Source organism: Trachurus japonicus, chromosome 13 (genome assembly GCF_045865225.1).
Source record: "Trachurus japonicus isolate A0001 chromosome 13, Traja_1.0".
NCBI classification, from domain to species: Eukaryota; Metazoa; Chordata; class Actinopteri; order Carangiformes; family Carangidae; genus Trachurus; species Trachurus japonicus.
Window position 1 is genome coordinate 17,742,834 of NC_140919.1, and position 12,073 is coordinate 17,754,906.

At 43.4% G+C, this 12,073-nt stretch overlaps 1 protein-coding gene across 1 annotated transcript in view; it reads right to left on the reverse strand.

Moving 5' to 3' along the window:
• Nucleotides 1-11,432, reverse strand: part of smtnl2 (smoothelin like 2) — a 31,273-nt gene extending 19,841 nt beyond the window's left edge. The window contains exon 1 of the mRNA XM_085795060.1: nucleotides 10,693-11,432. Within this exon, the coding sequence (XP_085651186.1) occupies nucleotides 10,693-11,409 (717 nt within the window). The 5' untranslated portion in view covers nucleotides 11,410-11,432. The remainder of the gene's footprint in view (nucleotides 1-10,692) is intronic.
• Between the last annotated feature and the right edge of the window lie 641 nt (nucleotides 11,433-12,073).

Here is a 12,073-nt window from a genome sequence, read left to right on the forward strand (position 1 = left end):
CAACACAACTACACAACATTACACAGTGCAGTGTATCATATCTGTATAAATGAATCCAGTCTTTTGTTTCTTCTCAGACTGAAGAGTTAAAAACGGTCGAACCAGCTCGTCCTAATAAAAACGTTTTTCTCGTCCTCGACAACAAGATGTGACACAATAATTTCTACATAAAATAATAGTTTGAATATTTTCCATCTGAAACATGTTGGTGCACGTGAGCAGCTCTGCCTTTAAAAACCTGACACAGAGAGTTCAGGCCAACACTGTCTGTCTGTCTGCAGCTGCTCCCCTTCCTCCTCCTCCTCCTCTTCTTTATTCGTTATATTTTTGATTCTGTTGATTTAACTTGAATTTAATCTTCATAATTAGCTCTGGTTTCTTTGAGCCTCCTGAATCTGAACCGTGAAACCAAATCAAAGCCGTACAATCAAATAAAAACTTTGCTCTTTCTGACTCAGTGCATGAAATTACAGGCTCAACTTCAGCTCCGTGTGTGTTTGTACCCACCTTTTCTGTTCTCGCTGAGATATCCAAGAAACTCAAACATGTCTGAAAGCTGCGTCTGTGTTTTCTTTTTCTTTTCTTTTTTTTTTTACTTTATTCAGCTTGTGAGAAAGTTCAGCCTCAAGTCTGCTGCTGAAAATCATTAACTTCACATATCATTGCTTCAATTTGTGTCATAAATTTGGATTTAAAGCCATAGTCGGTTACATGCACTTCTGCAAAAACTATTTGCAAAGTTTTCTTTTCTTTTTCAGTGACTCACATTCACAGGTGCAGCTCATAAAATCAGAATATGATGGGAAAGTTTGTTTTGTTCTGTTATTCATTGGTAGTTAAACTCACATTTATTCTAGACTCATTAGACAGATGACTGCGTGAAATATGTCATCCTTTTTTGTGTTTTAATATGAATGATTACAGCTCATGAAAATCCTTTATTTTAAAATATTAGAGCATTTAATTGAGAGTTTGGTTAAATTTCTGTTCAGGACGGTCACAGAGTTGACGGTTCAGATCATCGGAGGCCGAGTCGTGGATGAAATGTTTGTTAAATGGATAGTTCAACATTTTGGCAAATTGGCCCATTGCCATAATCCCTATAGTCATAGCAGTAGGTTTGTTACCTTTAATTGTCGGTGCAAGCTATTTTTGGAACGGCAGAGCAGAGCCGTGAGCTGCTCAGAGCTACGCTACGGAGGCTAATGGGATTTCTTGATTTCCCTCATCAAACTTATCAAACACACAATCTAACAACTCCAAAACAGTCTGGTGGACAAGTTGTGACCTGCACATTCACCACGCTATGAGATAATAACGAAATGTTACCAGACAGAGTTGTTTTAGAGGTAAATACAGAGAGTGCTTGATGAAAAACTGCCCCTGAAGGCAACACGCGTCAGCGGTTTTGCATGAATTTACCTCTAAAACAACTCTGTCTCGTAACGTTCCGTTATTATCTCGTAGCGTGGTGAATGTGCAGGTCACAACTTGTCCACCAGAGCGTTTTGGAGTTGTTGGATTGTGTATTTGATGAGTTTGATGAGGGAAATCAAGAAATCCCATTAGCCTCCGTAGCGTAGCTCTGAGCAGCTCACGGCTCTGCTCCACCGTTCTAAAAATAGCTTGCACCCACAATTAAAGGTAACAAACCTACTGCTATGACTATAGGGATTATGGCAATGGGCCAATTTGCCAAAATGTTGAACTATCCCTTTAAGGGGTGGAAAGTGTTGCTCAGTTTTTAATCAAATTACAAAATTAAATTAAACTTTTCCAACAATATTCAAATCTTATGATCTGAATCTCTAAAAAAAAAGAAAAAGAAAAATTAAGACAAAGCACAGTGAAGCTGCTGTATCAGTACCAGTGTGTGTGTGTGTGTGTGTGTGTGTGTGTGTGACGTCGTGATGTGTTCAAGGACAGTCTGGACTCCTGACTCCTGTTCACCATCTGTATCACAGAGTTCCCACCGTGAGCCTGAGCAGATCACACTGATGTAATTTATATGTAATTAGTGCAACAATGAGTTCACACTGCAGCATGGCACACACACACACACACACACACACACACACACACACACACACATAGAGTGACATCATGTTATATTCTAGTAAAAATAACAGAAATATGAACTTAACCAAACACATATAGAGTGTGGAGGATGTCATCGAACACACACACACACGTATCAGTGTTTTCCATAGCGTCGCTCTGCACGCCGACCTGGTGCATGTGGCCGCCGTGCACCAGTAATCACAGAGTAATTCACGTTTGGACTGGGATCAGTACATCTAAGTGCTCTGAATGGACAATCTATCCATCAGCTGCTCTCAGACTGTGACTAACCTAAAACACTGCAGGCTGGAGGCTGCACTGGTCTGGCTGCTCCCGTGTGTGTGTGTGTGTGTGTGTGTGTGTGTGTGTGTGTCTCTGTGTCTGTGTGTGTAGATAAGAAACAGATAGCATCAAGGCTGAGTTGTGTAACGTTAGTTCGGGGGAGATGGAGCCGGTGGGCGCACAGGGAGGGACGGAGGAGAGAGTGTGTGTGGAGGAGTTCACGCACCGACACAAAGCTCCAGTGTGAACGTGACTCTGCTCATTAACGGACATGTTTTATTATCACTGTCTGACGAGCTTTAACAGTCCAGAGGTGTAATTAAGACAGGAGTGATGATGATGATGATGATGATGGAGCAGATGTTCCTCCAGATTAAAAACACATTTCTAATAAAATCTGTTGATTTTGTCTTCTACTCTCCACAACCACAGGGCACAAGTTCCTATACATTAGTTATTAGTTACAATTACTGGTTATTTCTACTAATAAGTAATTGAATTACTTTACAAATTAGGCTAGTGGTCATAAAAGTAATTAGTTACTGAGGAAAGTAACTGTTGTGTTACTTTTTTCTTCTTCAGCTCTCTTATTAGTGTTCACACAGGCTTTTATTTTGGAGTTTCCTGTGGCTCAGTGTGGGACATGACAACTGTCAGACTCCATCTATCACTGATCTATTATCAGTGGATCAGTAGAACCTAATAGCTGCGGCAGGCCTTCAAAACAAGTGTCCAGTAGCAAATAAGTCAATATGTGTACAGTGCTAATATTGTAGACATGTTTCCATTTTCCCAAAATGTTTAAAATAAATAAGAAATATAGCCTATATATGACAAAATAGAATGTCCATAAATCTATTGAATAAATAAAGCAAATATCATATATCATTGCAAAATCGTATACCAAATATAAAATAATCATATAGATATTTTAGTTTATATATATTCTGACCAAAGGATGTTTATATTATTGTAAAAAAAAAAAAAAAAAAAGTGATATAGATAGGGCAATATCAGTTTTGATAATAGGAATAGGAATATATTTGTTTTACTTTCTCATAAAAGCTTCACTTTCATTTTCCTTCTTACTCACAGATAACCACACCTGTACTCAGCCACAGGACGTTCCTGCAGTGTGTGTGTGTGTGTGTGTGTGTGTTCCTCGCAGATCAGATTGTCACGGAGAGGTCAGATGGTCGTCTACTGTTCTCCATCAACGCTCAGACTGAGACTGAGGGTGCATTTGATTTATGGCCCAGTGCTGCACTTGCATCACATGTTACATAACCGTTGTTTTCTGGAGAAGAAGTCGAGTTCTGGTTCATTTATATTACACACAGACTAAAAGAACAAGACTCACCTCACATACCATAATATATCAATTATCTATTGATCGGAAAACTTCCATCAATGTTTGATTGATGCGGTTTTAGTCATTAGTTTAAAACTGATCAATAATACACTTGTTGTCTGTTGATTTCATGGTTAAAATCATTAGAAGCTAAAGTGTTCTGGATCCTACATCCCATAATGCAACGCATCACTGTCTTTTACTTTAGACATTTATGCCAACATATGAAATATGTGTTATGTTTCCATTTCTAATGCACATGTTTTTATTTCATATGTAGATATAGGCCTATGTCATACATTGAAATTCATTATATGTACATGTGTTATACTGGTGTGTGGGGACAACAGAACAGTCTCCATGGCAACAGAGGAGACGACAGTGGTCGATAAAATGAGGAAAAGACTGAATGGGCTTTAAGTTTAGTTGAGTTTAGTTTAGTTTCCTGGCTTTAAGTTGAGTTGAGTTGAGTTGAGTTGAGTTGAGTTTTAGTTTAGTTTAGTTAGATATTCTTTGATCAAACTACTTTCTTAGATTTCAGAGTCTACAGACTAATTGATCAACCCCAGTGGTTCTCAGAGTGGTTCTCCTTCTGCGGGCCCCTGGGGGTCTCCACTCACTATTATAACCACATCCATCGCTCACACAGTGACAGAACACGTGACCGTTCTGGTCGACGGCTCCGAACACTTCACTGAAACCTCATAAGACAGAGTTTCAGATCAACTGAGTCGAATCTGCACAAAATATTTAATAGGATCTAATAAGTTGAGAATAACTGAGATGCGAAAGAGGAGGAAGAAAAAGAAGAAGAAGAAGAAGGAGGAGGAGGAGGAGGAGGAGGAGGAGGGCTGAGTGAAGGAATGAAGGAGTGGAGGTTCGATCCTCTGAGCAGGAACCGACACAAAGGCCCATTGAGATGCTGCTGAGGCGCCGTAACGGGCAACAGCAGTGTTGTCTGCAGACGTACAGTATGTGTGTGTCTGTGTGTGTGTGTGTGTGTCTGTGTGTCTGTGTGTGTGTGTGTGTGTGTAGGCACAAAGGAGGCAGAGGAGACGTTGTGTAGCAGCTTTAGGTCTTCGTCCTAATCCTAATCTCAACTAATTCCTGTTGCACAGAACCATTAGAGGATAGAAAAAGAGCCACACAGCTGCTTCTTAACACACACGCCCGAAACCGTCCAGATGGGAACACACACACACACACACACACACACACACACAACACACGTACACACACACGTACGTACAGACACACACACACAGCTGGGTTTCCATTCAAGTATTTTTATACGAATTCCAAAGAGCTGAATCAGAAAAGTGGGACAGAGTCGATAAACGATGACAGAGCTTCTCAAATATTGCAAAATATTAATCATCATCTGAAGAAGCAGAGAGAATGAGGAGTATAACACACACACACACACACACACACACACAGGCACGCACGCACACACACAACACACACAGACACACACACGTTTAAACTCTGATATATATTCTCATATGTTCCATATAGTTTACACTGTACGTGGCGTTCACAGGTGCGTTTTCATCATGAACGAGGTCGTGCTGACATGCTGCAGGTGTGTTTCAAAGGTGAGTGTGTGTGTAGATGTGTGTGGGTGTAGGTGTGTGTGTGTGTGTGTGTGTGTGTGTGTGTGTGTATGTAGTCTTGTGTTGCTTTGGCAGGTCACAGTGGGGATGCACAGTAACAGCTGGAGAGCAGCAGCAGAACTGACACGCCTATACACATCTCTCTGGCACCGACAACCTGAGTGTGTGTGCGTGTGTGTTGTTTAGGTGTGTGTGTGTGTGTGTGTAACTGTCAGTCAGGCCTGTTTGAACAGCCAACTGTTCTCTCTGTGCTGCAGCAGCTCCCTCACACAGGTGAGGATGTGGCAATTATAATCCAAACAGCAGCGAGTCGACATCAGGACTACGTGGAGAAACATCCCATCATGCTCAGTGTGTACGTGTGTGTGTGTGTGTGTGTGTGTGTGTGTGTGTGTGTGTGTTTGGCTGACAGTGGGGGATCTCCCACAGCAGACACACACACACACAAACACACACAGTCACACAAACAAAGGCGGCCTTGTGTTGTTGTGTTGTTTGGCTCTGACCACATCGTTACAGAAACATGAGGAGCAGCTTTTTGTTTTTGTTTTACATGATGTGAAACTACGACTTTGAAACTTTCAGTGACTCGGCACTTTTAGAGACGATGTGTTCATGAACCCCACAGATGTTGGAAAACAGAGTGACAGCCTGAAGACAGCACTGGTGTCTGTATGTTCCCATGTATGTGAACTAACAGGATATATCATCAGCACATATGTATAAATAAACGTTTATAACATTGATGAAAACCTACAGTAAAGCGCAAGTTTATTAAAGTTCTGTATGTTCATATGTGGTTTTCTTATCTATTTCTAATTCTATCTTTATGGACAGATATATGTAATACAGACACACTGTATATTGACAGACTCTGTATTAGATATCTACAGCACTATAAGCATACATTGAAATACATGTTTGTATTGGCTAACATATATTATTAGTTATTATTAATATTATTAGTATGTTATTGTTATTACATATATTATTAGAAATTATGGTTCATTGTCCAATTTTAGATACATATGTTATATATACTGTATATACATTAATGCACATATATTATTCTATTTTATCCTAATCTTTGTGTATTTTGATTGAAGCGCTGTAACAAATGAAGAGTTTGATGGATAAAAATTCAAATTTTGATCTATTATTTACATTATATGTTCATATTATATATATTATATTGGTTTTTAATTGTGTTTTAATGCTTCATTTAGCCGTTTTAAAGACTAATCTCTGTTTTTACTCGAGACAGACAATAAAGAAGCTATCTATCTATCTATCTATCTATCTATCTATCTATCTATCTATCTATCTATCTATCTATCTATCTATCTATCTATCTATCTATCATAGTCAATATGTGACTGTATTATGTAGAAAGGTTGGGACTAAGATCAGTTCAAACCCAGCACATCATGAAACTATTGATTTAATATTGTCATGTCATCAAATCAAATACATTATTAATTAGCTCTATCATTTATGTAACGTGGCATCATCGAATCCTGCAGCTCCAACATCAGAATGAGGAAACTAATTTAAACTCTCACACTGAACCACTTCCTCCTGACGTCACTCCGCTGCCGTCTGCAGACTGTGATGAAGATCTACAACTGCTGCTAAAGTGCAGCCAACGACGTGCACGCAGTCTCTTGTTACGTACGAGCGAACGTGTTACAGTAAGAGAGCGACGTACAAAAAGAAAACAGACACACAAACGTTTGTGAGCGACGAACAGATGGAGAATCATGTTTTCCGGCCTCGAGGGATGGATGGAAGCACGGCGTTGAAAATGATCGCGAGGGAGACGACTTGATGGTTTCTGATCACAGCGTGGGCGAATTCACCGCCGCTGGTTCATCAGACTGAGGATCAACACACGGACACTAAATCACAGCGCGATCATGGAAACAGAAGAAAAAACATGTTGATTGTGTTCAGCTGGTGTCTCCTCTCCCCGTCGCCCCCTAAATATTTAGACAAAGGAAATTCTGACATATGACAGAATTTCCTCTCGGCTCCGAGGAACCAATAAATCAGAGACGGGGAGAAGGTCCAGGAAAAGTGCACGGTCGTCTCCGACTGACGAGACGCTGTGGCCGCCAAGGAGGAGGAGGAGGAGGAGGAGGAGGAGGAGGAGGAGGAGGAGGATGATGAAGAGGAGGAAGAGGAGGAGGAGAAGAAGGAGGAGGAGGAAGAGGAGAACAATAAGGAGGACAAAGAGGAAGAGAAGAAGGAGGACGCAGAGGAGAAGAAGAAGGAGAAGAAGAAGGAGGAAGAGGAGAAGGAGGAGGAGAAGAAGGAGGAGGAGGAGAAGAAGGAGGAGGAGGAGGAGGAGAACAAGAAGGAGGAGGAGGAGGAGAATAAGGAGGAGGAAGAGGAGAAGAAGAAGGAGAAGGAGAAGGAGGAGGAGGAGAAGGAAGAGGAGGGGGAGGAGGAAGAGGAGGACAGTGAAGGAGAGACACTGAGCTGTCTGTCAAACTGATGATGAACTATGATGTCACTCTGATAGTACGGAGGCCCTGAGGGCTCAAAACAGTCTGCAGCTTAGCAAAACACACACACACACACACACACACACACACACACATAGTAGTTAAGAAGGTGTGTTAATTAATCTGACAACACATGTGCTGCAGAAACGCAACACAACAAAATACACTATCCCTGCAGATACACACAACACACATAAACACACTATACACACAATATGACAAATGGACAAACAGGCTGACAGATACACACAACACAACAAAATACACAATCACTGTGCAGATACAAAACCACACTATGAATAATACACACAACACATTAAAAGGACAAAGGCACGACAAACAACACAATGGAAAACACAAAGACGCCACAGATAAACACAACCCAACCAGATACACTATCGCACACACAAAACCCAACAAATACAGAAAACACGCTGTAAACAAACTCAACAACAATCAAATACACAACCACACTACAAATAAACACAACACCACAGAAAACACAACAAAACATGCAGCAAATAGCCTACACACAAAACATCCAAAAAGACAAACAAACGAGCTACACAAACACACACACACAAAACCGAACCAAATTACAAACACAGAACACAGCGAATGCAAAAAAATAAATAAAAGAAAAGTTGTGTGTGTTGTCATACTGCTGAAGATGTTTTCTGGATTTGTGTGTGTTGAGCCCTCAGGGCCACCGTACTGATGCTGACATGATGGTTTCCAGGAGTTTAGAAAGAAACTTTGACAGAAACTTCTACTTCTTCTCCTTCTCCTTGTGATCGTTCAGGTGAAGCCTCAAACGTCCAGAACTCGACGAACCACAGCCTCCGTTTCACAACAACGATTTCACATATTTGACTCGTGTGTCTGAAAAAAGCCCACACGACCACAGTAACCTCACCTCCCAGGAGGCCGCTCTGCTCCTGTTACTGTACTGTTCATAAATCTTTGAGCGCAGCACGGCCCCGGACGGTTATTGTGCAATGGAGGCCATGCAGCGCTTCGTCTGACACGTCGTCCACCACGCAGCCGCGACCGACGCCGACGGCTTCAGGCGAGCTCGTATTCCGCCTCGTTTCCCCAAACCCTCGAAAATTACATAGCAATTACTGAATTACCTCCTCTCTCTTTTTTATATTAAGTTTCCGTCCATGTTACAGAGTTATGCAGCTCTGGGCTGAGAGGTGGTGGCTCAGCACAAAATACGTCCAGAGCTTCTGTTTTCTGGATGAGATCATCTGATTCTTTAGATTCAGGCTGTAACATGTGAAACTGGGACCTCTACACTGGCTAGCTATCTGTTAGCTTAGCTACATCTGCAGCTGACAGGAAGTACATGGACATTTAGTGTAAAAAATAAAATTTCACGGGAAAAATACATATCCAGATGTTTCACAAAGCTTGTAGCCTATGTGTTGGACGTTAAAGTGCATGAAAATTAACTGGTGAGAACAAGGTTTAAACGTGATGCTCAAGAAAGATAGGCCTAGTTGAGATGAGGAGCAGAAAGTAGCGGATAAATGATAACAACTTAAAACTTAGTTGAAATAACAGACGTATTGTTCAACTAGGCAGCAAAAGGTGATGCGTAATTTAAATTAGCTAATAGTACAATACAGTTAAAGAGGAACAATGCAGGATTTCTAGCTTAACTGTGCACCATTTGTCCTAGTGCTGGTTTACAATGACTTGTAGCTTGTTCCAGGGAGAATGGAGGCTCTAACATTATCCATCGCTCCATGGATTGATTTCTCACCAGCTTTGTTGGAAACAAATGCACATGGAGGAGAGGAGGGTGAGCAACACACAGGAGGAGAGACTAGACTTGTATAGTTCCCCTTTAAGTAAAAGACGGAGGGTTGAAATATCTACTGTTGCTCCAAACAGTTTTACAACAGAAGAACGCCCACAATTCAATTTTATAAAAACACTCAGGATCACAAACCACCTGTCGACATGTTGACAACCCAGTTTTAGTACAAAAAAAAGTGCAGTTCTTTCACCGACCACTAGGTGAGTCATAGAGACTGAACATGTCCAAAAAAAACAATAAACAATTTTGGTTTCTATATTTAACTTCCTCCTTCATGACGACTGTTTATAAACCTCACCTGTTTTACACTTTATCATTTAAAGTTTAAACTGCTGCATAATAGAGACCGTGGCCTCTTTGAGTGACAGGTGGGTCAGCGCATGTGTAACGGAGGGTCCAGCTAGGTGCACTCACTCACCCATAAAGGACGTGCAAGCCCAACTGCCAAGCGGTTACTGACCTCTTGGCACAACGGTTTGCTTCGTCGCCCACCATGCGGGAGACCAGGGTTCGAACCCCATCTGGGGCAGTCCGTACCGAAACACAACACAGAGGGCCAGATAACACTGGCTACACCTACACATGCATCAACATCCCTTAACCCCCCCAACCAACCCAACATCTGGGTGATGTCACAAAGGCTACAACTATAGCTTAGAGACGACACAATCTTCATCTTCACTTAGATCCCAGTCACACACCTGGACAGTTGCAGGTTGTGATTAATCTGAAGACGGACGAACGGACGGACGGACGGACGTATAACCACCTGTCAAACTCAAAGGTTCCTATGAATGCAGAAACCTCCAGCAACACATTCATTGTAGTGACTCACACACAGACTCACAAGGTGGAGATGATTTGCTATAATCAATCAGGATAGGATAGGTTTTTTTTTTCATTCTTGTGTGTCACATAAAAATGAAATGCAGTGCAGTTAATTTAAACAATAAATAAGTAAAACGTGGATAAATAAAAAACAACAACAGATAAAAAAGGTCAGTGGAAAAAAGTAATAAATAAATAAAGTTTAGTTCAGAAACTCACGTTTGTCTTGCTGGACACGGCGAACGTAGCCCGGCTGGAGAAGCGGGCGGTGGAGGGGCTGCTGCTGGACACCATGGAGGAGACCCTGGAGCCGGCCGGGGGGCTGCAGGAGCTGAGGGGCGGAGGGGGGGAGGAGGAGGAGGTGAAGGCGGCCGGGGGGGAGGACGGACTGGACTGTCCACCCAGGCTGCTGCAGGTCTGGGCCGGACTCTGGATGTGGAGCAGCGCCTGGCTCTGGGTGTGGGCCTGACCCTTCCCGTACACCACCTCCTTCAGCTCCTGGTGGTTCTCCTGAATGTCACTGAGGAGGTTCTTGTGGTTCTGGCCGTGGTAGCCGTGGTGATGGTGGCTGCTGCTGCTAGTGTTGTTGTTGTTGTTCATCACGGTGCTCCTGCTGCTGTCGCACGTCCTCCCGCTCAGCAGCAGCAGCTCCACCTGTTGGCTCAGCGCCTCCAGCTGACTCCTCAGCTGCCGGTTCTCCTGCTGCAGCTGGGCCACCGCGCGGCCGAGGGGTCCGCTCAGGCTGGCCGTCTCCTCCAGCCGCCGCTCCATGCCCAGCTTGAAGGCGCTGACGTCCATGTGGATCTCCCTGATGGCGTCCCGCAGCGTGTGCTCGTACCGGGCCAGGGCCGCGCACACCGTCTCCCCCTCGGGGGAGGAGGACCGGGGGTGACACAGGTCTCCCATCTGCTCCGCGAGGGTCGGGGCTTCCATCATCGGCGGTGACCCTCCGAGGACGGGGTCAGACGGCGCTCTGGTCCTCTGTGACGCTCGGACGGGGGCAGGGAGGCAGATGGACGAGGGCTGGGAGGTGAAAGTTTACAGGAGCAAAGGGGCAAAGGTCTGGTCTGGTTTATCCACTACTCCCTCAGCTCCGTCCCGGTCCTGGTTGGTAGAGACAAGACTTGACCTTTAGTCCTTCAGTCGCAGCTCTGGTCCTGCAGCAGAAAACGAAGAGACAGCATTTTAAAATAAAAAATAAATGATTTCATTCAGAAACACGATGCACCGAGCCGAGCTGCTGCTGCTGCTGCTGCTGCTGTTTCCCACTGACAGACAGAAAACACACTTCTCCTTAAAGCAGCTTTAGTTTCATAAGAGCCATAAAACACAGCAGCAGTGAGGTAATGTTCAGTCACAGCTGCGACAAACCCACCTCAGCGTGGAGTTCCCTCAGCGCCGAACAGCTGTACGAGTGTGTGTGTGTGAGAGAGAGGGAGAGGGAGAGAGTGAGTTGAGTGTGTGAGAGCTCTGCCTCTTCTGGTTTGTTTAAACTCTCAGGTTGATCGCTCCTCTCCCTGGGAGGAGGGAGAGAGGGAGGAGGAAAGAAAGGGAGGGAGGGAGGAAGGAAGGAGGAGGAGTGGTGGAGTGAGGAACAACA